The 26,878-nt window shown below is 51.1% G+C and overlaps 1 protein-coding gene across 1 annotated transcript in view; it reads left to right on the forward strand.

Moving 5' to 3' along the window:
* Window positions 1–26,878, forward strand: part of LOC142243992 (SCO-spondin-like) — a 476,497-nt gene that overhangs the window by 247,727 nt on the left and 201,892 nt on the right. The window contains 5 exon segments of the mRNA XM_075316177.1: window positions 1,424–1,557; window positions 2,254–2,470; window positions 5,231–5,372; window positions 5,509–5,698; window positions 25,588–26,621. Coding sequence (XP_075172292.1) covers window positions 1,424–1,557; window positions 2,254–2,470; window positions 5,231–5,372; window positions 5,509–5,698; window positions 25,588–26,621 — 1,717 coding nt within the window.

Here is a 26,878-nt window from a genome sequence, read left to right on the forward strand (position 1 = left end):
CTGTGGGCTTTCTCTGCAGGTTTTCTCTGACTTCCTCCCATGCTTCCTGTGAAATCATCCCCAGTGATGGGATTAGATTGTGAGCTCCTGGGGAGAGGCTGTGCTTTGAATGATAATAATCTGTCGCGGGCGGGGAGGGGGACGCTGCGCTCACCACGCTCGGGTCCGGCGCTGCTGCTGCTGCTCGGTGGCTCGAGCGGTGGGCCGTATCCGGGGACTCGAGCGGCGCTCCTCGCCCGTGAGTGAAAAGGGGTGGTTTGGGGTTTGGGGAGTTGGTCCGTGAGGCCACCCACGGTTTGTGGTGAGGTTGGGGGCACCACCGCTGCTCTGGACGGGGATCTCGGGAGCGATGACAGGGAGCAGCAGAGATGCTTCTTTCCCCTCCGTGGGTAGGGGGATTTGGTGGTCCCAGGGCCCGGTGAGGTGGGACGGGGGAGGCAGGGTTGGTGAGGTGCAGGGTCGCTGGGGTAGCGCGGTGCCGGACGGCACGGTGGTACTCACTCAGCCAATGATGGATACAGAGTCTCCGGTAAAACAAATGGCTGGATGGACGGGTCCCGCAGCCGGCTGCGGTGGTTACTCCCGGTAGGTTGGTGGTGGCTGCCTTTCCCTGCACCTGTTGCCTATCTTCGGTCCCGATGGCTTCCCACCGGTAACCCGCTCCCCAGCTTGGATATGGGCCGGAGAAGCCCCTTTTGCCCGCAGGCTCTGGCCCTGGGAATTCTAACTGTGTCGTTAGTTGTGTTTAACTTTCTCGGTTTGGACGGTTGCCTTCAGTCGGGTCTTTGTTGCTAGGAAACCCCGGAGGTTCCGGTCGCTAGCGGATTTGACCGGTTTAACGGCGACTCCAAGCCTGTTCGGGGTCCGCAGGCCCTGCCGGTTTGTGCTGGCTTCTCTTCGCTCCCCGGTTCAGTACCGGCGGGCCACCGCCCATCCCCGGTCCTACGGTTCCGCGTCGATTGGCCTCTCCTGCAGACGGCCACCACAGTCTGCCAACCTTGCTCTCGGTGCCCGGGCCACGTACCCGGACACGGTCAGTCTGCTCCTCCACTACTCCTTCACTCTCCCTAACCACACTCTACTCTGACTTCCTTTCCCGCCTCCAGGACTGTAAACTCCTCGATGGGTGGGGCCAACGGCCTGGCTCCACCCCACCTGGTGTGGACATCAGCCCCTGGAGGGAGGCAACAAGGATTTGTGTGTGACTGATGTGCCTAACCGGGGTGTGGGGTGTGTTGTTGCAGTACCTGTGACGACCTGGCTAGTCTAGGGCGTCACAAATCCATGTTGTGTACTATGTATTAGTGGGTGGAGGTGTCGCCAGGGAGGGTTTTGTCTTCTGTGTGACCATCCTTGTGGGTAGGAGTGAAGATCCATGATGTGAAGTCTAGAGGGGAGACCTGTGTTCTCTGTATATAATCAGGTGGTCTTCTCAGGTCCATGTGAGGGTCCTCTGGGCTTGGAAGATGGCCGGGTACATTACAAGCAGATGAGTGCATCCTCGCACAAGGAGAATAACCCACCAGATGCCGGACGCCTGAACATTGTGCCAAACATGTCAGTACTGTTCATATTCGTATCACACATGGGGTACAGGGGAGCTGGGCACTGAGACATGTGGACATGTGGTGGGTGGCGGAGAGCAAATGGCCTTATCTGAGTTCAGCAACATGTAGATGATGTTCCGTGGGTCATTATCAGGGTGAAGGTACATGTAGCCAGTAGGTGAATGGAGGATCGGGGGGAATTATCAGGGTGCAGGGACCTGTAGATGATGTTCCGGGGGTCATTATCAGGGTGAAGGTACATGTAGCCAGTAGGTGAATGGAGGATCGGGGGGAATTATCAGGGTGCAGGGACCTGTAGACAATGGAGGACCGGGGGTCATTATCAGGGTGAAGGTACATGTAGTCGATGGGTGAATGGAGGATCGGGGGGAATTATCAGGGTGCAGGGACCTGTAGACAATGGAGGACCGGGGGTCATTGTCAGGATGAGGGTACATGTAGTCGATGGGTGGATGGAGGATCGGGGGCAATATCAGGGTGCAGGGACGTGCAGACGATGGCTGGATGGAGGACTGGTGGACATTATCAGGGTGCGGGGACATGTAGATGATAAGCGGATGGTGACATGTAAGCATTATCAAGGTGCGGGGGACATGTAGACGATGAGTGGATGGAGAACCGGGGGAGCATTATCACGGTTTGGGCTTGTAGGGGCGCACACTTCACCTTCCTGCTTTTTTCTCAGCTTGAACATTGTCCCTGGGTGGAGCCCTCTGGAGTCAGACAGAGATCCCTTCCTCCAAATCGACTTCTTGCAGCCCACCTTCATCTCCGCAGTTGTCTCTCAGGGAGGCCGTCAGTCAGGGGGCTATGTGTCCAAATATCGCCTGATGTACAGCAATGATGGGATTGTATTCTACAACTACACTGGCAGAGGGGGCGACTCCCAAAAGGATCCTCTGGTAATTTGGCCCCTTGGGTCATTGCTGATTTATCCCTGTGGGTCATCTCTGATGTATACCTCACAGTCATTGCTGATTTAATCCCATATGTCATCACTGATTTATCTTCCCAAGGTCATTGCTGATTTGTCCTCCCAGGGTCATCTCTGATTTATACCCCTGGGTCATCTGAATAATCCCCCCAGGGTCATCTCTGACTTATCCCTCGGGGTCATCTCTGATTTATCCCCGCTAGGTCATCTCCGATGTATCCCTCATTGTCATCGCCGATTTATCCCCTCATTGTCATCGCTGATTTATCCCCCCAGGGTCATCTCTGATGTATCCCTCATAGTCATTGCTGTTTTATTCACATCGGTCATCACTGATTTATCCCCCGGGGATCGCTGATTTATTGCTCCAGGGTCATCATTGATTAATGCTCCCGTTGTCATCAATGATTTTTTCCTCTGGGTCATTACTGATTTTATCTTGCAAGAGTCATCTCTGATTTATCCCCCCAGGGTCATCACTGATTTATCACCCGCATTCATCGCTGATTTAGCCCACTGCGTTATCGCTGATTTATTTCCCTGCTTTCCCTGCTTATCCCCCCCCCCTGAGTAATTGCTGATTTATCTCCATGGGCCATCAACACTGATTTTTCTCCCCAAGGTCATTGCTGATTTATCCCCCAAGGGTCAGCTCTGATTTATTCTTCCAGGGTCATTGCCAATTTATTCCCAGGGTCATTGCTAATTTATCCCCTCAGGTCATCACTGATTTATCCCCCCTGGACATCATAGATTTATAATCCCAAGGTCATCTCTGATTTATTCCCCCAGGGTCAATGCTGATTTATCCGACCACAGAGTCATTGCTGATTTAACCCCCTTGGTCATCATGACTGATTTATCCCTCCAGTGTCATCTCTGATTTATCCTCCTTTATCTCCGACTTCCTCTCGTCGACAACTTTTTCTTGTCTTTGGTGGGTTTTCATCTTCGGCCATCTCTTGTCATTGGCCTCCTCTTGTCCTTGGCCTGCCTTTGTCTTTGATCTCATCTTGTCTTCAGTATGTCTTTGTTTCTGACCTTCTCTTGTCATTGGTCTTCGGCATCCTCTTGTCTGTGGCTCTTGTCTTCAGTGCATCATTATTTCTGGCCTCCTATGGTCTCTGGCCTCTTCTTATCTTTAGTGTGTTTTTGTCTCCAGCCGCCTCTTGTTGTTGGCCTCATATTGTCTTTGGTGTGTCTTTGTCTCTGGTCTCCTATTCTCTTTGGCCTCTGCTGGTCTTCAGCTTCCATTTGTCTCTGGCCTCCTCTTGTTTTCTGTCTGTCTTAGTCTCCAACCTCAACTTGTTGCTGACTGTCGTCCTTTACTTGTCTCCGGTCTCCTTTTGTGTCTGGCTTTCTCATTTCTCCAGAGTGTCTGTGTCTACAGCCTCCTCATCCCATCGGTCTCCTTTAGTTGTCAGCCTCCTCTGGTCAATGGTTTCCTCTTGTTTCTGGCATCCTTTTGTCTTCAGGTTCATCTTGTCTTCAGTGTGGCTTTGTCTCCTTCCTTCTCTGGTCTTCGGTCTCGTTTTATCTTCTAACACCTCTTGTGTCAGGCCTCCTTTTGTATCCAGCCTCCTCTTGTCTTAGGTTTGTCTTTGTCTCCAACCTCTTCTGGTCGTCGGTCTCCTCTGGTCTTCGGCTACTTCTGGTATTTGGGCTTTTCTTGTCTCTAGTCATCTTTTGTATCCCGCTTACTCTTGTGTGCGGTGTGTCTTTGTCTCCTGCCTCCTCTTGTCTCTGGCCTCCTTTTGTTCCCTGTCTTCTCTTGTCTTTGGTGTGTCTTTGTTTTTAGCCTCCTCTTATCGTCAGCCTTTTCTGGTCTTTGACCTTGTCTTGTCATTGGCTTCCTGTAGTCTTAGGCCTCCTCTTGTTGTCAGCCTCCTCTGGGCTTCCTTTGGTCTTCCGCCTCCTTTTGTCTCCTGTCTCCACTTGTCGTCAGTGTGTTTTTGTCTTCGGCCTCCTCTGGTCATCGGCCTCCTCTAGTCTTCCACCTCATCTTGTCTCCAGCCTTCTCTTATCAACTTCCTCTGGTCTTTGGCCTTGTCTGGTCATCGGTTTCCTCTGCTATTCCTCTGGCCGCCTTTTGTCTCCTGCCTGCTCTTGTCTTCACTGTGTCTTTGTTCTTCAGCCTCCTCTGGTCTTGGGCTTCCTCTGTTCTTCGGCTTCATCTTGTTAACGGCCTCCTCTGATGTTTAGCTTCCCTTGATCTTTGACCTCATCTTTTCGTCTGCTTACTCTGGTCATTTGCTTACTCTGGTCATTGGCTTACTCTGGTCATCGTCGGCTTTGTCTGTTTGTGTGCCTCATCTTGTCTATGGGCTCACCTTATTTCCGACCTCCTGTTATCGGTCTTCTCTAATATTCAGCTTCCTCTTGTTGTCGGCCTCCCCTAGTGTTTGGCTTCCCTTGGTCTTTGGCCTCATCTTGTCTTTGGCTTCCTCTGGTCTTCAACCTCTATCTTGTCTCTAGACTCCTCTAGTCTTTTTCCTCCACTGGTCTTCAGCCTCAACTTGTGTCTGTCTGGCCTTCTTTTGTCTTTTGCCTCCTCTTGCCTTCAGTATCTCTATCTTTGGCCTAGTCTGCTCGATTGCCTCCTCTGGTCTGAGGCTGTGTCTTGTCTCCTGTCTCCTCTTCTCGTCAGTCTCCTCTGGTCTTCAGCTCCCTCAGGTCTCTGGCCTCCACTTGCCCAGCCTCCTGAGTGTTTATTCTTTTCTTTGATCAGCTCTTTGATGGTAACACTGACAGTAACACGGCGGTGAGACGGGAGTTGAACAGCCTCTTGTTGACACGTTTCCTTCGTCTTCTTCCGGTGGAATACCATGCGGCCATCTACCTGCGGAGTGAGGTCCTCGGATGCTCTCCTGGTGAGTCTGTAAGAGCTCGATGCTAGCTATAGAGTTAACATCTGCCCTACGTGCTGCCAGCAGACTACAAAGCAGACTGTGGCGCCACAGCAGCTTTATGTAATGGTCGGAACCTCATCTTGTCATTACTCTCTAGCAGAGCACACAGGACCCCCGGACACCAGGACCACCGGCACATCCACCTATATCTATCCTGGAGAAGCTGTGCCATCTGTCTGTAAGCATGGGGAATTCAAGTGCCGCAGCGGTGAGTGCGTGAGCGCCTCCAGGTCTCTGTGTGATGGAAAAGCGGACTGCCAAGACTTCTCCGATGAGGAAGGATGTGGTAAGATGACATCCCGGTGTGTCTGGTCTGGGCCGACACTCGTGGCTCCCTCCATTTACCTCTATTGGAGATCCAGTAATAAAGGCCAGCACGTTACATCCTGCAGATGAGCTAGAAATGCAGGCGAGGGAGCAGCACCTAAAAATGCTGCACCCCTCTTCCAGCGGCCCTGACTGCACATGTGTATGTCTGCGCACAGACTCAGCGGGATGAGATGCTGATACTTTCTCATCTGTCGTTTCATACCAGGTGCGGTTCCCCCAGTGTTGGACACGGCTGCTCCTGGTAAGTTCCTCTCATATCCAGATGTGAACTGAATGCGGTGTGGAAAACTCCAACCAAAAACTGATCCATATTAGAAGTGGAACGGCACCATAAGTGACCCCACCCCAAACACCTGCGGTGATAGCATAGAGAACCCTCAGGACAGTGTCACCCAACAGATCATATAAATAAACTGGAAGACAAAAGGAGCTCAAATAGGGTCTTATCCGAGGGGTGGTATTGAGGAACAACACTGAGGGTGCTCACCTTGAGGGCTTGTTAGAGTCACAACCACTAAACACACGTCATACCGGCTGCTGCAGTCTCACGTGGAGTCAGATAAAATCACGTAAGAAAGAGTCAAACGCCGAAGTAAGGAACAATCCAGAGGATTCTTTGCAGTGACTTTATTTCTATGCAATTAGTTAAATCTTTCTCCTTCAGGAATAAATCAGGGTATTGTCATGTGCTATAAGGGGATAACCGGGACCGGGGCTCCTAGACTGGCCGTCAGGGTAGGGGCCTGTAGCTGTCCCTTATCCCAGAGATACACTTGATGGTGGCGAGGTCTGGACTGCCAGCCTAGCCCTGCTCCTGGTGAGCACTGATGTAATACCCCCGGGGAGGGCCGTGACAGGAGTTATTAATCCCACACAAAAAGTCAGACATGGAAAAACCAAAGCTCTAACTTACTGCACACACAGAGGGAAGACAATATGAGCTCAGGAGGAAATAAAGATCATGGAGGTAATAGACAGACAACGAAAATATTTCCACAACACACCAAATAATGCACAGGAGGTCTCCAGAAACTAGAACATCACAGCACAAGGACCGGTATCGCAAAAGCTATAATCGGCGTGGGAGGATCAAATCCACCATCTTAAAAAGGGCGAAGAGTAGCTGTGATAGGTCTCTCACAACATGTGACTCCAGAGACAATCACCAGGCTAGCAGAGATTAACTCCTGCAAACCTGAACCGAAGAGAACACAGCATGGCCGACGCCTGAGCCCGTCAGAGAGACTCAGAAGCCTAACAAGAGACCTAGTGTGTAGTGTCAGACTCAGCCGTGTGAACAGGGTCAGATGCCGCACTGACACTCAGTGAGGTCCGAGCTAAACCCCGTGTGACAGGTATATACACAGTCAAAATATATATAGAGACTGCTCGTTAAAAGTAACTGCCCTCTGATTGAAAAAAAGGCGAAAAGAAACACTAAAGTTACATCTGTCTGTAAAATAAATAATAAAAAGACTGATACAAAGATCCTGTGTGAACAAGAAGCACAAGACAAAAGTTACATATTCAGAGAAAAAGCAAACCTACTGTTCATATAAAAACTGCAGTGCGCGGGTCAGAAGCTCGGGAGACATGAAGGTAAAATCGAGCGTGGTGCGATATAACCGGAGAAGAGATGAAGGTAAAACCGAGAGCGGTGCGATATAACCAGAGAAGAAAGACAGGTAAAACCGAGTGCGGTGCGATATAACCGGAGAAGAGATGAAGGTAAAACCGAGCGTGGTGCGATATACAGTAACTGGAGAAGAGATGAAGGTAAAACCGAGCGCGGTGCAATATAACCGGAGAAGAGATGAAGGTAAAATCGAGCGCGGTGCGATATAACCGGAGAAGAGATGAAGGTAAAACCGAGCGTGGTGCAATATAACCGGAGAAGAGATGAAGGTAAAATCGAGCGCAGTGCAATATAACCGGAGAAGAGATGAAGGTAAAACCGAGCGTGGTGCGATATAACCGGAGAAGAGATGAAGGTAAAACCGAGCGTGGTGCGATATACAGTAACTGGAGAAGAGATGAAGGTAAAACCGAGCGCGGTGCAATATAACCGGAGAAGAGATGAAGGTAAAACCGAGCGTGGTGCGATATACAGTAACTGGAGAAGAGATGAAGGTAAAACCGAGCGCGGTGCAATATAACCGGAGAAGAGATGAAGGTAAAACCAAGCGTGAAGCGATATACAGTAACTGGAGGAGAGATGAAGGTAAAATCGAGCGCGGTGCAATATAACCGGAGAAGTGATGAAGGTAAAACCGAGCGTGGTGCGATATACAGTAACTGGAGAAGAGATAAAGGTAAAATCGAGCGAGGTGCGATATACAGTAACTGGAGGAGAGATGAAGGTAAAATCGAGCGCGGTGCAATATAACCGGAGGAGAGATGAAGGTAAAATCGAGCGCGGTGCGATATACAGTAACTGGAGAAGAGATGAAGGTAAAACCGAGCGTGGTGCGATATACAGTAACTGGAGAAGAGATGAAGGTAAAATCGAGCGTGGTGCGATATACAGTAACTGGAGAAGAGATGAAGGTAAAACCGAGCGCGGAGCAATATAACCAGAGAAGAGATGAAGGTAAAACCGAGCGCGGTGCAATATAACCAGAGAAGAGATGAAGGTAAAACCGAGCGCGGTGCAATATAACCAGAGAAGAGATGAAGGTAAAACCGAGCGTGGTGCGATATACAGTAACTGGAGGAGAGATGAAGGTAAAATCGAGCGCGGTGCGATATACAGTAACTGGAGAAGAGATGAAGGTAAAACTGAGCGCGGTGCAATATAACCGGAGAAGAGATGAAGGTAAAACCGAGCGTGGTGCAATATAACCGGAGAAGAGATGAAGATAAAATCGAGCGTGGTGCAATATAACCGGAGAAGAGATGAAGATAAAATCGAGCGTGGTGCGATATAACCGGAGAAGAGATGAAGGTAAAACCGAGCGTGGTGCAATATAACCGGAGAAGAGATGAAGGTAAAATCGAGCGTGGTGCGATATACAGTAACTGGAGAAGAGATGAAGGTAAAACCGAGCGCGGTGCAATATAACCGGAGAAGAGATGAAGATAAAATCGAGCGTGGTGCGATATACAGTAACTGGAGAAGAGATGAAGGTAAAACCGAGCGCGGTGCAATATAACCAGAGAAGAGATGAAGGTAAAACCAAGCGTGATGCGATATACAGTAACTGGAGGAGAGATGAAGGTAAAATCGAGCACGGTGCAATATAACCGGAGAAGAGATGAAGGTAAAACCGAGCGTGGTGCGATATACAGTAACTGGAGAAGAGATGAAGGTAAAATCGAGCGTGGTGCGATATACAGTAACTGGAGGAGAGATGAAGGTAAAATTGAGCGCGGTGCAATATAACCGGAGAAGAGATGAAGGTAAAATCGAGCGCGGTGCAATATAACCGGAGAAGAGATGAAGGTAAAATCGAGCGTGGTGCGATATACAGTAACCGGAGAAGAGATGAAGGTAAAATCGAGCGTGGTGCGATATACAGTAACTGGAGAAGAGATGAAGGTAAAACCGAGCGCGGAGCAATATAACCAGAGAAGAGATGAAGGTAAAACCGAGCGCGGTGCAATATAACCAGAGAAGAGATGAAGGTAAAACCGAGCGCGGTGCAATATAACCGGAGAAGAGATGAAGGTAAAACCGAGCGTGGTGCGATATACAGTAACTGGAGAAGAGATGAAGGTAAAACCGAGCGCGGTGCAATATAACCAGAGAAGAGATGAAGGTAAAACCGAGCGTGGTGCGATATACAGTAACTGGAGGAGAGATGAAGGTAAAATCGAGCGCGGTGCGATATACAGTAACTGGAGAAGAGATGAAGGTAAAACCGAGCGCGGTGCAATATAACCGGAGAAGAGATGAAGGTAAAACCGAGTGTGGTGCGATATACAGTAACTGGAATAGAGATGAAGGTAAAATCGAGCGCGGTGCAATATAACCGGAGAAGAGATGAAGGTAAAACCGAGCGTGGTGCGATATACAGTAACCGGAGAAGAGATGAAGGTAAAATCGAGCGCGGTGCAATATAACCGGAGAAGAGATGAAGGTAAAACCGAGCGTGGTGCGATATACAGTAACCGGAGAAGAGATGAAGGTAAAACCGAGCGCGGTGCAATATAACCGGAGAAGAGATGAAGGTAAAACCGAGCGTGGTGCAATATAACCGGAGAAGAGATGAAGGTAAAACCGAGCGTGGTGCGATATACAGTAACTGGAATAGAGATGAAGGTAAAATCGAGCGCGGTGCAATATAACCGGAGAAGAGATGAAGGTAAAACCGAGCGTGGTGCGATATACAGTAACCGGAGAAGAGATGAAGGTAAAATCGAGCGCGGTGCAATATAACCGGAGAAGAGATGAAGGTAAAACCGAGCGTGGTGCGATATACAGTAACCGGAGAAGAGATGAAGGTAAAACCGAGCGCGGTGCAATATAACCGGAGAAGAGATGAAGGTAAAACCGAGCGTGGTGCAATATAACCGGAGAAGAGATGAAGGTAAAACCGAGCGTGGTGCGATATACAGTAACTGGAATAGAGATGAAGGTAAAATCGAGCGCGGTGCAATATAACCGGAGAAGAGATGAAGGTAAAACCGAGCGTGGTGCGATATACAGTAACTGGAGGAGAGATGAAGGTAAAATCGAGCGTGGTGCAATATAACCGGAGAAGAGATGAAGGTAAAACCGAGCGTGGTGCGATATACAGTAACCGGAGAAGAGATGAAGGTAAAACCGAGCGCGGTGCAATATAACCGGAGAAGAGGTGAAGGTAAAACCGAGCGTGGTGCGATATACAGTAACTGGAGAAGAGATGAAGGTAAAATCGAGCGTGGTGCGATATACAGTAACTGGAGGAGAGATGAAGGTAAAACCGAGCGCGGTGCAATATAACCGGAGAAGAGATGAAGGTAAAACCGAGCGTGGTGCGATATACAGTAACCGGAGAAGAGATGAAGGTAAAACCGAGCGCGGTGCAATATAACCGGAGAAGAGATGAAGGTAAAACAGAGCGTGGTGCGATATACAGTAACTGGAGGAGAGATGAAGGTAAAATCGAGCGCGGTGCGATATAACCGGAGAAGAGATGAAGGTAAAACCGAGCGCGGTGCAATATAACCGGAGAATAGATGAAGGTAAAATCGAGCGCGGTGCGATATAACCAGAGAAGAGATGAAGGTAAAACCGAGTAAAATCCCTCCTTCAAGAGGGAGGTGCGTTCGGCCTCATAGCTACATCACTAAGCGGCCGGCCAATAGAAGTGGAGGGGCGGAGATGAGCGGGACATAACATCCCGCCCACCTCCTTCCTTCCGCATTGCCGGCGGGACGCAGGTAGGAGATGTTTGTCGTTCCTGCGGCTTCACACACAGCGATGTATGCTGCTGCAGGAACGACAAACAACATCGTACCTGCAGCAGGAGCGACATTATGGAATGGAGCGACGTGTCAGCGAGCAACGATTTTTCACGTTTTTGCGATCGGTGATCGTCGCTCCTAGGGTTTACACTCTGCGATGTCGGTAACGACGCCAGATGTGCGTCACTAACGACGTGACCCCGACGATATATCGTTACCGATGTCGCAATGTATAAAGCCTGTCTAACTGGAGAAGACATGAAGGTCAAACCGAGTGCGGTGCGATATAACCGGAAAAGACATGAAGGTAAAACGAAAGCGGTGCGATTTAACCGGAGAAGAGAGGCAGGTGAAACCAAGCGCGGTGCAATATAACCGAAGGAGAGAGGCAGGTGAAACCGAGCGCGGTGCGATATAACCAGAGAAGGCATGAATGGAAAACCGAGCGCGGTGCAATATAACCGGAGAAGAGAGGCAGGTGAGCCCAAGCGCGGTGAAATATAACCAGAGGAGAGAGGCAGGTGCAACTGAGCGCGGTGCAATATAACCAGAGAAGAGAGGCAGGTGAAACTGAGCGCGGTGCGATATAACCAGAGGAGAGAGGCAGGTGAAACTGAGCGCGGTGCAATATAACCAGAGAAGAGAGGCAGGTGAAACTGAGCGCGGTGCGATATAACCGGAGAAGGCATGAATGGAAAATTGAGCAAGGTGCGATATAACTGGAGAAGAGAGGCAGGTGAAACCGAGCGCGGTGCAATATAACCAGAGACGACATGAAGGTAAAACCGAGCACGGTGCAATATAACCAGAGAAGAGAGGCAGGTGAAACTGAGCGTGGTGCAATATAACCAGAGGAGAGAGGCAGGTGAAACTGAGCGCGGTGCAATATAATCGGAGAAGAGAGGCAGGTGAAACTGAGCGCGGTGCAATATAACCAGAGGAGAGAGGCAGGTGAAACTGAGCGCGGTGCAATATAATCGGAGAAGAGAGGCAGGTGAAACTGAGCGCGGTGCAATATAACCAGAGGAGAGAGGCAGGTGAAACTGAGCGCGGTGCAATATAACCAGAGAAGAGAGGCAGGTGAAACTGAGCGCGGTGCAATATAACCAGAGAAGAGAGGCAGGTGAAACCGAGCGCGGTGCAATATAACTGAAGAAGAGAGGCAGGTGAAACCGAGCGCGGTGCAATATAACCAGAGAAGAGAGGCAGGTGAAACCGAGCGCGGTGCAATATAACCACAGAAGAGAGGCAGGTGAAACCGAGCGCGGTGCAATATAACCAGAGAAGAGAGGCAGGTGAAACCGAGCGCGGTGCAATATAACCAGAGAAGAGAGGCAGGTGAAACCGAGCACGGTGCAATATAACCAGAGAAGAGAGGCAGGTGAAACCGAGCACGGTGCGATATAACCAGAGGAGAGAGGCAGGTGAAACCGAGCGCGGTGCAATATAACCAGAGAAGAGAGGCAGGTGAAACTGAGCACGGTGCAATATAACCAGAGGAGAGAGGCAGGTGAAACTGAGCACGGTGCAATATAACCAGAGAAGAGAGGCAGGTGAAACTGAGCACGGTGCAATATAACCAGAGAAGAGAGGCAGGTGAAACTGAGCGCGGTGCAATATAACCAGAGAAGAGAGGCAGGTGAAACCGAGCACGGTGCAATATAGCCAGAGGAGAGAGGCAGGTGAAACCGAGCACGGTGCAATATAACCAGAGAAGAGAGGCAGGTGAAACCGAGCGCGGTGCAATATAACCAGAGAAGAGAGGCAGGTGAAACCGAGCGCGGTGCAATATAACCAGAGAAGAGAGGCAGGTGAAACTGAGCACGGTGCAATATAACCAGAGAAGAGAGGCAGGTGAAACTGAGCACGGTGCAATATAACCAGAGAAGAGAGGCAGGTGAAACCGAGCACGGTGCAATATAACCAGAGGAGAGAGGCAGGTGAAACCGAGCACGGTGCAATATAGCCAGAGGAGAGAGGCAGGTGAAACTGAGCGCGGTGCAATATAACCAGAGAAGAGAGGCAGGTGAAACTGAGCACGGTGCAATATAACCAGAGAAGAGGGGCAGGTGAAACTGAGCGCGGTGCAATATAACCAGAGAAGAGAGGCAGGTGAAACTGAGCGCGGTGCAATATAACCAGAGAAGAGAGGCAGGTGAAACCGAGCGCGGTGCAATATAACCAGAGAAGAGAGGCAGGTGAAACTGAGCACGGTGCAATATAACCACAGAAGAGAGGCAGGTGAAACCGAGCGCGGTGCAATATAACCAGAGAAGAGAGGCAGGTGTAACCGAGCGCGGTGCAATATAACCGGAGGAGAGAGGCAGGTGAAACTGAGCGCGGTGCAATATAACCAGAGAAGAGAGGCAGGTGAAACCGAGCGCGGTGCAATATAACCAGAGAAGAGAGGCAGGTGAAACTGAGCACGGTGCAATATAACCACAGAAGAGAGGCAGGTGAAACCGAGCGCGGTGCAATATAACCAGAGAAGAGAGGCAGGTGAAACCGAGCGCGGTGCAATATAACCAGAGAAGAGAGGCAGGTGAAACTGAGCACGGTGCAATATAACCAGAGAAGAGGGGCAGGTGAAACTGAGCGCGGTGCAATATAACCAGAGAAGAGAGGCAGGTGAAACTGAGCGCGGTGCAATATAACCAGAGAAGAGGGGCAGGTGAAACCGAGCGTGGTGTGATATAACTGGAGGAGAGAGGCAGGTGAAACCGAGCGTGGTGTGATATAACTGGAGGAGAGAGGCAGGTGAAACCGAGCGTGGTGTGATATAACTGGAGGAGAGAGGCAGGTGAAACTGAGCGCGGTGCAATATAACCGGAGAAGAGAGGCAGGTGAAACTGAGCACGGTGCGATATAACCAGAGAAGAGAGGCAGGTGAAACCGAGCGCGGTGCAATATAACCAGAGAAGACATGAAGGTAAAACCGAGCACGGTGCGATATAACCAGAGAAGAGAGGCAGGTGAAACCAAGCACGGTGCGATATAACCGGAGAAGAGAGGCAGGTGAAACCAAGCACGGTGTGATATAACCGGAGGAGAGAGGCAGGTGAAACCAAGCACGGTGCGATATAACCGGAGAAGAGAGGAAGGTGAAACCGAGCGCGGTGCGATATAACCGGAGGAGAGAGGCAGGTGAAACCAAGCACGGTGCAATATAACCAGAGAAGACATGAAGGTAAAACCGAGCACGGTGCGATATAACCAGAGAAGAGAGGCAGGTGAAACCGAGCACGGTGCGATATAACTGAAGAAGAGAGGCAGGTGAAACCGAGCACGGTGCAATATAACCAGAGAAGACATGAAGGTGAAACCGAGCACGGTGCGATATAACTGAAGAAGAGAGGCAGGTGAAACCGAGCGCGGTGCAATATAACCGGAGGAGAGAGGCAGGTGAAACCGAGCACGGTGCGATATAACTGGAGAAGACATGAAGGTAAAACCGAGCACGGTGTGATATAACCAGAGAAGAGAGGCAGGTGAAACCGAGCACGGTGCGATATAACTGGAGAAGACATGAAGGTAAAACCGAGCACGGTGTGATATAACCAGAGAAGAGAGGCAGGTGAAACCGAGCACGGTGCGATATAACCAGAGAAGAGAGGCAGGTAAAACCAAGCACGGTGCAATATAACCGGAGGAGAGAGGCAGGTGAAACCGAGCACGGTGCGATATAACCGGAGGAGAGAGGCAGGTGAAACCGAGCGCGGTGCAATATAACCGGAGGAGAGAGGCAGGTGAAACCGAGCACGGTGCGATATAACCAGAGAAGAGAGGCAGGTGAAACCAAGCACGGTGCAATATAACCGGAGGAGAGAGGCAGGTGAAACCGAGCACGGTGCGATATAACCGGAGGAGAGAGGCAGGTGAAACCGAGCGCGGTGCAATATAACCGGAGGAGAGAGGCAGGTGAAACCGAGCGCGGTGCAATATAACCGGAGGAGAGAGGCAGGTGAAACCGAGCGCGGTGCAATATAACCGGAGGAGAGAGGCAGGTAAAACCGAGCGCGGTGCGATATAACCAGAGAAGAGAGGCAGGTGAAACCGAGCACGGTGCGATATAACCGGAGGAGAGAGGCAGGTGAAACCGAGCGCGGTGCAATATAACCGGAGAAGACATGAAGGTAAAACCGAGCACGGTGCAATATAACCGGAGAAGACATGAAGGTAAAACCGAGCGCGGTGCAATATAACCGGAGAAGACATGAAGGTAAAACCGAGCGCGGTGCAATATAACCGGAGAAGACATGAAGGTAAAACCGAGCGCGGTGCAATATAACCAGAGAAGACATGAAGGTAAAACCGAGCACGGTGCGATATAACCGGAGGAGAGAGGCAGGTGAAACCGAGCACGGTGCGATATAACCGGAGAAGACATGAAGGTAAAACCAAGCGCGGTGCAATATAACCGGAGAAGACATGAAGGTAAAACCGAGCACGGTGCAATATAACCGGAGGAGAGAGGCAGGTGAAACCGAGCGCGGTGCAATATAACCGGAGAAGACATGAAGGTAAAACCGAGCACGGTGCAATATAACCGGAGGAGAGAGGCAGGTGAAACCGAGCACGGTGCGATATAACCGGAGGAGAGAGGCAGGTGAAACCGAGCGTGGTGTGATATAACTGGAGGAGAGAGGCAGGTGAAACCGAGCGCGGTGCAATAGAACCGGAGAAGAGAGGAAGGTGAAACCGAGCGCGGTGCAATATAACCGGAGGAGAGAGGCAGGTGAAACCGAGCGTGGTGTGATATAACCGGAGGAGAGAGGCAGGTGAAACCGAGCACGGTGCGATATAACCGGAGGAGAGAGGCAGGTGAAACCGAGCGCGGTGCAATATAACCGGAGGAGAGAGGCAGGTGAAACCGAGCGTGGTGTGATATAACCGGAGGAGAGAGGCAGGTGAAACCGAGCACGGTGCGATATAACCGGAGGAGAGAGGCAGGTGAAACCGAGCGCGGTGCAATATAACCGGAGGAGAGAGGCAGGTGAAACCGAGCGCGGTGCAATATAACCAGAGAAGAGAGGCAGGTGAAACCGAGTGCGGTGCGATATAACCAGAGAAGAGAGGCAGGTAAAACCAAGCGCGGTGCAATATAACCGGAGAAGACATGAAGGTAAAACCGAGCACGGTGCAATATAACCGGAGGAGAGAGGCAGGTGAAACCGAGCGCGGTGCAATATAACCGGAGAAGACATGAAGGTAAAACCGAGCACGGTGCAATATAACCGGAGGAGAGAGGCAGGTGAAACCGAGCACGGTGCGATATAACCGGAGGAGAGAGGCAGGTGAAACCGAGCGTGGTGTGATATAACTGGAGGAGAGAGGCAGGTGAAACCGAGCGCGGTGCAATAGAACCGGAGAAGAGAGGAAGGTGAAACCGAGCGCGGTGCAATATAACCGGAGGAGAGAGGCAGGTGAAACCGAGCGTGGTGTGATATAACCGGAGGAGAGAGGCAGGTGAAACCGAGCACGGTGCGATATAACCGGAGGAGAGAGGCAGGTGAAACCGAGCGCGGTGCAATATAACCGGAGGAGAGAGGCAGGTGAAACCGAGCGTGGTGTGATATAACCGGAGGAGAGAGGCAGGTGAAACCGAGCACGGTGCGATATAACCGGAGGAGAGAGGCAGGTGAAACCGAGCGCGGTGCAATATAACCGGAGGAGAGAGGCAGGTGAAACCGAGCGCGGTGCAATATAACCAGAGAAGAGAGGCAGGTGAAACCGAGTGCGGTGCGATATAACCAGAGAAGAGAGGCAGGTGAAACCAAGCACGGTGCAATATAACCAGAGAAGAGAGGCAGGTGAAACCGAGCACGGTGCGATATAACCGGAGGAGAGAGGCAGGTGTAACCGAGCACGGTGCGATATAACCGGAGGAGAGAGGCAGGTGAAACCGAGCGCGGTGCAATATAACCGGAGAAGACATGAAAGTAAAACCGAGCACGGTGCAATATAACCGGAGAAGACATGAAGGTAAAACCGAGCACGGTGCAATATAACCGGAGAAGACATGAAGGTAAAACCGAGCACGGTGCAATATAACCGGAGAAGACATGAAGGTAAAACCGAGCGCGGTGCAATATAACCAGAGAAGACATGAAGGTAAAACCGAGCGCGTTGCAATATAACCGGAGAAGAGAGGCAGGTAAAACCGAGCACGGTGCGATATAACCAGAGAAGAGAGGAAGGTGAAACCGAGCGCGGTGCGATATAACCGGAGGAGAGAGGCAGGTAAAACCGAGCGCGGTGCGATATAACCAGAGAAGAGAGGAAGGTGAAACCGAGCGCGGTACAATATAACCGGAGGAGAGAGGCAGGTAAAACCGAGCGCGGTGCGATATAATCAGAGAAGAGAGGAAGGTGAAACCGAGCGCGGTGCGATATAACCAGAGAAGAGAGGAAGGTGAAACCGAGCGCGGTGCAATATAACCAGAGAAGAGAGGCAGGTGAAACCGAGCGTGGTGCAATATAACCAGAGAAGACATGAAGGTAAAACCGAGCACGGTGCAATATAACCGGAGAAGACATGAAGGTAAAACCGAGCACGGTGCAATATAACCAGAGAAGACATGAAGGTAAAACCGAGCGCGGTGCAATATAACCGGAGAAGACATGAAGGTAAAACCAAGCGCGGTGCAATATAACCGGAGGAGAGAGGCAGGTGAAACCGAGCGTGGTGTGATATAACTGGAGGAGAGAGGCAGGTGAAACCGAGCGCGGTGCAAAATAACCGGAGAAGAGAGGAAGGTGAAACCGAGCGCGGTGCGATATAACCGGAGGAGAGAGGCAGGTGAAACCGAGCGTGGTGTGATATAACTGGAGGAGAGAGGCAGGTGAAACCGAGCGCGGTGCAATAGAACCGGAGAAGAGAGGAAGGTGAAACCGAGCGCGGTGCAATATAACCGGAGGAGAGAGGCAGGTGAAACCGAGCGTGGTGTGATATAACCGGAGGAGAGAGGCAGGTGAAACCGAGCACGGTGCGATATAACCGGAGGAGAGAGGCAGGTGAAACCGAGCGCGGTGCAATATAACCGGAGGAGAGAGGCAGGTGAAACCGAGCGTGGTGTGATATAACCGGAGGAGAGAGGCAGGTGAAACCGAGCACGGTGCGATATAACCGGAGGAGAGAGGCAGGTGAAACCGAGCGCGGTGCAATATAACCGGAGGAGAGAGGCAGGTGAAACCGAGCGCGGTGCAATATAACCAGAGAAGAGAGGCAGGTGAAACCGAGTGCGGTGCGATATAACCAGAGAAGAGAGGCAGGTAAAACCAAGCGCGGTGCAATATAACCGGAGAAGACATGAAGGTAAAACCGAGCACGGTGCAATATAACCGGAGGAGAGAGGCAGGTGAAACCGAGCGCGGTGCAATATAACCGGAGAAGACATGAAGGTAAAACCGAGCACGGTGCAATATAACCGGAGGAGAGAGGCAGGTGAAACCGAGCACGGTGCGATATAACCGGAGGAGAGAGGCAGGTGAAACCGAGCGTGGTGTGATATAACTGGAGGAGAGAGGCAGGTGAAACCGAGCGCGGTGCAATAGAACCGGAGAAGAGAGGAAGGTGAAACCGAGCGCGGTGCAATATAACCGGAGGAGAGAGGCAGGTGAAACCGAGCGTGGTGTGATATAACCGGAGGAGAGAGGCAGGTGAAACCGAGCACGGTGCGATATAACCGGAGGAGAGAGGCAGGTGAAACCGAGCGCGGTGCAATATAACCGGAGGAGAGAGGCAGGTGAAACCGAGCGTGGTGTGATATAACCGGAGGAGAGAGGCAGGTGAAACCGAGCACGGTGCGATATAACCGGAGGAGAGAGGCAGGTGAAACCGAGCGCGGTGCAATATAACCGGAGGAGAGAGGCAGGTGAAACCGAGCGCGGTGCAATATAACCAGAGAAGAGAGGCAGGTGAAACCGAGTGCGGTGCGATATAACCAGAGAAGAGAGGCAGGTGAAACCAAGCACGGTGCAATATAACCAGAGAAGAGAGGCAGGTGAAACCGAGCACGGTGCGATATAACCGGAGGAGAGAGGCAGGTGAAACCGAGCACGGTGCGATATAACCGGAGGAGAGAGGCAGGTGAAACCGAGCGTGGTGTGATATAACTGGAGGAGAGAGGCAGGTGAAACCGAGCGCGGTGCAATAGAACCGGAGAAGAGAGGAAGGTGAAACCGAGCGCGGTGCAATATAACCGGAGGAGAGAGGCAGGTGAAACCGAGCGTGGTGTGATATAACCGGAGGAGAGAGGCAGGTGAAACCGAGCACGGTGCGATATAACCGGAGGAGAGAGGCAGGTGAAACCGAGCGCGGTGCAATATAACCGGAGGAGAGAGGCAGGTGAAACCGAGCGTGGTGTGATATAACCGGAGGAGAGAGGCAGGTGAAACCGAGCACGGTGCGATATAACCGGAGGAGAGAGGCAGGTGAAACCGAGCGCGGTGCAATATAACCGGAGGAGAGAGGCAGGTGAAACCGAGCGCGGTGCAATATAACCAGAGAAGAGAGGCAGGTGAAACCGAGTGCGGTGCGATATAACCAGAGAAGAGAGGCAGGTGAAACCAAGCACGGTGCAATATAACCAGAGAAGAGAGGCAGGTGAAACCGAGCACGGTGCGATATAACCGGAGGAGAGAGGCAGGTGTAACCGAGCACGGTGCGATATAACCGGAGGAGAGAGGCAGGTGAAACCGAGCGCGGTGCAATATAACCGGAGAAGACATGAAAGTAAAACCGAGCACGGTGCAATATAACCGGAGAAGACATGAAGGTAAAACCGAGCACGGTGCAATATAACCGGAGAAGACATGAAGGTAAAACCGAGCACGGTGCAATATAACCGGAGAAGACATGAAGGTAAAACCGAGCGCGGTGCAATATAACCAGAGAAGACATGAAGGTAAAACCGAGCGCGTTGCAATATAACCGGAGAAGAGAGGCAGGTAAAACCGAGCACGGTGCGATATAACCAGAGAAGAGAGGAAGGTGAAACCGAGCGCGGTGCGATATAACCGGAGGAGAGAGGCAGGTAAAACCGAGCGCGGTGCGATATAACCAGAGAAGAGAGGAAGGTGAAACCGAGCGCGGTACAATATAACCGGAGAAGAGAGGCAGGTAAAACCGAGCGCGGTGCGATATAATCAGAGAAGAGAGGAAGGTGAAACCGAGCGCGGTGCGATATAACCAGAGAAGAGAGGAAGGTGAAACCGAGCGCGGTGCAATATAACCAGAGAAGAGAGGCAGGTGAAACCGAGCGTGGTGCAATATAACCAGAGAAGACATGAAGGTAAAACCGAGCACGGTGCAATATAACCGGAGAAGACATGAAGGTAAAACCGAGCACGGTGCAATATAACCAGAGAAGACATGAAGGTAAAACCGAGCGCGGTGCAATATAACCGGAGAAGACATGAAGGTAAAACCAAGCGCGGTGCAATATAACCGGAGGAGAGAGGCAGGTGAAACCGAGCGTGGTGTGATATAACTGGAGGAGAGAGGCAGGTGAAACCGAGCGCGGTGCAAAATAACCGGAGAAGAGAGGAAGGTGAAACCGAGCGCGGTGCGATATAACCGGAGGAGAGAGGAAGGTAAAATCGAGCGCGGTGCAATATAACCGGAGGAGAGAGGAAGGTGAAACCGAGCACAGTGCGATATAACCGGAGAAGACATGAAGGTAAAACCGAGCGCGGTGCAATATAACCGGAGGAGAGAGGCAGGTGAAACCGAGCACGGTGCGGTATAACCGGAGAAGAGAGGCAGGTGAAACCGAGCACGGTGCAATATAACCGGAGAAGAGAGGAAGGTGAAACCAAGCACGGTGCGGTATAACCGGAGAAGAGAGGCAGGTGAAACCGAGCACGGTGCAATATAACCGGAGAAGAGAGGAAGGTGAAACCAAGCACGGTGCGGTATAACCGGAGAAGAGAGGCAGGTGAAACCGAGCACGGTGCAATATAACTGAAGAAGAGAGGAAGGTGAAACCGAGCGCGGTGCAATATAACTAGAGAAAGTGGTGTATGTCACAGGGTCCTTCTCCCATATCACACAATCAACCGAGCGAGAGATGAGTGAACAATCCAAAGAACATTTATTCCATGCAAGTCAGACAGACTGAATAATCCCCCGGCTAAACAGAGAGGTTGGGTGCATTCCAGGCCCCCCTCCCCCAGACCACACTTAGGGGTACTTCTCACATAGCGAGATCGCTGCTGAGTCACGGTTTTGGTGACGCAGCAGTGACCTCATTAGCGATCTCGCTGTGTGTGACACTGGATCTGGCCCCTGCTGTGAGATCGCTGCTCGTTACACACAGCGCTGGTTCATTTTTTGGTCGTTGCTCTCCCGCTGATAAGCGCACATCTCTGTGTGTGACAGCGAGAGAGCAATGATCTGTATGTGCAGGGAGCAGGAGCCGGCGTCTGGCAGCCTGCGGTAAGCTGTAACCAAGGTAAATATCAGGTAACCAAGCGTAGCCCTTTGCTTGGTTACCCGATATTTACCTTGGTTACTAGCGTTCGCTGCTCTCACGCTGCCAGTGCCGGCTCCCTGCACACGTAGCCGGAGTACACATCGGGTAAATAAGCAAAGCGGTTTGCTTATTAACCCGATGTGTACTCTGGCTAGGAGAGCAGGGAGCCAGAGCTAAGCAGTGTGCGCTGGTAACAATGGTAAATATCGGGTAACCAAGCGCTTGGTTACCCGATATTTACCTTAGTTACCAAGCGCAGCATCGCTTTCACGCGTCACTGCTGGCTGGGGGCTGGTCGCTGGTGAGATCTGCCTGATTGACAGCCCACCAGCAACCATGTAGCGACGCACCAGCGATCCTGACCAGGTCATATCGCTGGTAGGATCGCTGGTGCGTCGGTAAAGTGTGACGGTACCCTTATGGTCAAAAGCCCGGCAGGGGGTGATTAATCTGCAAACAGGACAATGTACACACAAGGCAAGCAAATGGTAACTGAGCTGAGCTAATTAACCTGCAGACAAGACACAAGGAGTACACAGAATGAATGGAGCAAGGCTCCTAAAATATGTCCATACACAAAATGATACACAACCCCCATATTCCACCATCACAACCTCTCCCTCCTTCTTAATAAGTGAGTGCACCATGAGGTCTACACAGAGCTCGGGCCACCTCACAAGTCCATGCTGCTCAGCTGTGCATGGTCTATGGTTCTTCTTGCCGGGACAGTCCATCAGCGTTCTGGTGTTGGCTTCCATGCGTCTATTGGATGGAGAAGCTGTAGGGCTTTTTTTGTGCCCATATAAGTGTGGTTGCCCCTTTTCGATGGTGGCATAGGCATCTTCCTGATCCAGAAGTTTCTGACAAAAGCGAGAGGGTCCTCCCCAGCGGCGGTCACCCGGCTAAGAACTGCCCCAATCCCGAATGTGGACGCATCTGTCTGCACGAGGAACCTGCGCTTATAATCCGGGGCGGACAAGACAGGAGCAGTGATGAGCGCGGTCGTTAATGCCAAAAAGGCACCCAACATGATACATAATCCACAATATCACACTATACAAATACTATTTTTCCGTACACCACTTTCTCCGGTTATATCGCTCCGCGCTTGGTTTTACCTTCATCTCTTCTCCGGTTATATCGCTCCGCGCTCGGTTTTACCTTCATCTCTTCTCTGGTTATATCGCTCCACGCTCGATCTTACCTTCCTCTCTTCTCCGGTTATATCGCACCACGCTCGGTTTTACCTTCCTCTCTTCTCCGGTTATATCGCACCACGCTCGGTTTTACCTTCCTCTCTTCTCCGGTTATATCGCACCGCGCTCGATCTTACCTTCCTCTCTTCTCCGGTTATATCGCACCACAATCGATCTTACCTTCCTCTCTTCTCCGGTTATATCGCACCACGCTCGGTTTTACCTTCCTCTCTTCTCCGGTTATATCGCACCACGCTCGGTTTTACCTTCCTCTCTTCTCCGGTTATATCGCACCACGCTCGGTTTTACCTTCCTCTCTTCTCCGGTTATATCGCACCACGCTCGGTTTTACCTTCCTCTCTTCTCCGGTTATATCGCACCACGCTCTGTTTTACCTTCCTCTCTTCTCCGGTTATATCGCACCACGCTCGGTTTTACCTTCCTCTCTTCTCCGTTTATATCGCACCACAATCAATCTTACCTTCCTCTCTTCTCCGGTTATATCGCACCGTGCTCGGTTTCACCTTCCTCTCTTCTCCGGTTATATCGCACCACACTCGGTTTTACCTTCCTCTCTTCTCCGGTTATATCGCACCACGCTCGGTTTTACCTTCCTCTCTTCTCCGGTTTTATCGCACCACGCTCGGTTTTACCTTCCTCTCTTCTCCGGTTATATCGCACCATGCTCGGTTTTACCTTCCTCTCTTCTCCGGTTATATCGCACCACGCTCGGTTTTACCTTCCTCTCTTCTCCGGTTATATCGCACCGCGCTCGATCTTACCTTCCTCTCTTCTCCGGTTATATCGCACCACAATCGATCTTACCTTCCTCTCTTCTCCGGTTATATCGCACCGTGCTCGGTTTCACCTTCCTCTCTTCTCCGGTTATATCGCACCACGCTCGGTTTTACCTTCCTCTCTTCTCCGGTTATATCGCACCACGCTCGGTTTTACCTTCCTCTCTTCTCCGGTTATATTGCACCACGCTCGATCTTACCTTCCTCTCTTCTCCGGTTATATCGCACCACGCTCGGTTTTACCTTCCTCTCTTCTCCGGTTATATCGCACCGCGCTCGATCTTACCTTCCTCTCTTCTCCGGTTATATCGCACCACAATCGATCTTACCTTCCTCTCTTCTCCGGTTATATCGCACCGCGCTCGATCTTACCTTCCTCTCTTCTCCGGTTATATCGCACCGCGCTCGGTTTTACCTTCATCTATTCTCCGGTTATATTGCACCGCGCTCGATCTTACCTTCCCCTCTTCTCCGGTTATATCGCACCGCGCTCGGTTTTACCTTCCTCTCTTCTCCGGTTATATCGCACCACGCTCGGTTTTACCTTCCTCTCTTCTCCGGTTATATCGCACCACGCTCGGTTTTACCTTCCTCTCTTCTCCGGTTATATCGCACCACGCTCGATCTTACCTTCCTCTCTTCTCCGGTTATATCGCACCACGCTCGATCTTACCTTCCTCTCTTCTCCGGTTATATCGCACCACGCTCGGTTTTACCTTCATCTCTTCTCTGGTTATATCGCACCGCGCTCGGTTTTACCTTCCTCTCTTCTCCGGTTATATCACACCACGCTCGATCTTACCTTCCTCTCTTCTCCGGTTATATCGCACCGCGCTCGGTTTTACCTTCATCTCTTCTCTGGTTATATCGCACCGCGCTCGATCTTACCTTCCTCTCTTTTCCGGTTATATCGCACCACGCTCGGTTTTACCTTCATCTCTTCTCCGGTTATATCGCACCGCGCTCGGTTTTACCTTCATCTCTTCTTCGGTTATATTGTATAACACCGTGCTCGGTTTTACCTTCCTCTCTTCTCCGGTTATATCGCACCACGCTCGGTTTTACCTTCCTCTCTTCTCCGGTTATATCGCACCGCGCTCGGTTTTACCTTCCTTTCTTCACCGGTTATATCGCACCGCGCTCGGTCATCACTTTTGATTAGCGGTCTATATATATATTTTGGCCGTGTATATACCTGAATGTGATTTCTCCTGAAGAAGGAGAAAGATTCTCCGAAACGCATAGAAATAAAGTCAGGGAAAATAATTCTCTAGTTTGCTCCTTATCTCGGCAGTGCAGCATTTGACCCTTTCTTATGCGATTTTACCCAGCAGATCCTAAAATCTCCCCCCTACAAGCAGGAGCAGCCCAGGGTAGTGTGCTGCTCAGTACCAAATCCTACCATACATTGTGCTGTCATATAGAGCACAGAAATCGATACCATACAAGTACAGTGCCCAAATAACACAGCCATGCTCACTACAAAAATAACACCCCTAAAAAGTGCAATCATACAATGCACACTGCACAAATAATACCGCCATACAGTGACTAGAGAACAGCTCCATACACAGTGATCTAGTGATGACTCTATATAATAATACCGCCATACAGTGACTAGAGAACAGCTCCATACACAGTGATCTAGTGATGACTCTATATAATAATACCGCCATACAGTGACTAGAGAACAGCTCCATACACAGTGATCTAGTGATGACTCTATATAATAATACCGCCATACAGTGACTAGAGAACAGCTCCATACACAGTGATTTCATGATGGTGCAATATAACCGTACCGCCATACAGTGGTCACGGGGGCCAGGTGTTGTGTGCGCCCCTGAGTCGGGGTGGCTCCTGTCCCTGCTCCCCGTATTTAGACTCTTATTCCTACATTGTAGTGATGGGATGGAGGTGAGGGCCATACTGGGAATTCTCCCTCAGACCTCTGCTTACAGTAGTGAAGGCTCATCCTCATCCTCGCCCCCATGCTGTCTTGTCCTCCTTTTTTCACAGATTTGCCCACTGCCCCCATGTACCTGTCCCCGTCCTCCTGGAGTCGGCCCTCACCAGGTTCTTTACTTCCGGAATATATTGGAGAACCTGGAATTCATCATCACTCGCAGCCGACTGGAAGTCCAGGTCTATTCAGCGCAAACTCCAGGCAGCAGAGGACAACAGCTGCTACCGCCCCGCCCGGCCTTCAGGAAGAGAATGATGCCAGTGGACAACCTAGAGTCAGCGTCCCAGAAAGAACTCTGGACACCTCCTCCAGAGGCCCCACACCCTCTCTGGTGTCACCTTCTTCATCAGGACCTGTTGGGACTGTTCCTCACCCCGCAGTGACCACAGATACATGGAGCAGAGCTCCACCGATGGCTGCAGTCACCCACGCACGAGGGGTTATATCCAGAGGTCCTGGCCTTCACCCTGATGAATATCAGACTGCCATTCCTGGTCTGGCCTCTCCGTTTGCTGGTAAGGACACATGGACATTGGAAATCAAGGTAGATGAAAGTTCCCCTCAGGGCGGTATAAAGCCAGGAGTGACCGGAATGGAGCCATCTCTCACGAAAGCTCCTGGTGTTGAGAGCATTACACCTCCATTTGGGGTACAGACTGACCACACTGGTCCATCAGTGGAGAGTGTTCCCGGACAAATTAAGGGTAGGCCCGAAGGTCCAATCACAAAAGAACCTCCAAGCAGGATCCCAAGTCACACCTGGTCCTCTCTGTATGACCTTTCTGGTCCAAGCACCTCCCCTGTGCCATTTACTGAAGTTGTGGCCCAGAGTACCCTCACGCCTACACTGAGAATGGCCTCCAAGGGCCCGGGGAACACAGATCTGTGGCCCGATGTCTTTGTTCTACCGGATGGACATCATTCTAGCTTAAAGCCTGGTTCTGGTGCAGTGGTTGTTTGGAAGGAACCCATCGAGGTTCCACCAGAAGGGATCACAGAGGAGGGGTACATTAGACCAGGGGATCGTGAAGGACATCATGTCATACATACATATGAAGGTTTGTATAGTCATATACTAGGTTATTGTTCTAGAGGTTCTAGACTGACTACTGTGCCAAGCCTGAATAGCTAGAACGTACAAAATCCATAGGAGTCATGGAGTGTCCAATCCATAAGAGTGGGGGAAAAGTCCAATCTACAGGAGCGGGGGAAGTCTCCAATCTATAGAAGTTGAGGAAACCTCTAATCCACAGGAGCGGGGGAAGCCTCGACTCTACAGGGGCGGGGGAACCTCTAATCTGCAGGAGCGGGGAAA

Source organism: Anomaloglossus baeobatrachus, chromosome 6 (genome assembly GCF_048569485.1).
Source record: "Anomaloglossus baeobatrachus isolate aAnoBae1 chromosome 6, aAnoBae1.hap1, whole genome shotgun sequence".
In the NCBI taxonomy this organism is placed as follows: Eukaryota; Metazoa; Chordata; class Amphibia; order Anura; family Aromobatidae; genus Anomaloglossus; species Anomaloglossus baeobatrachus.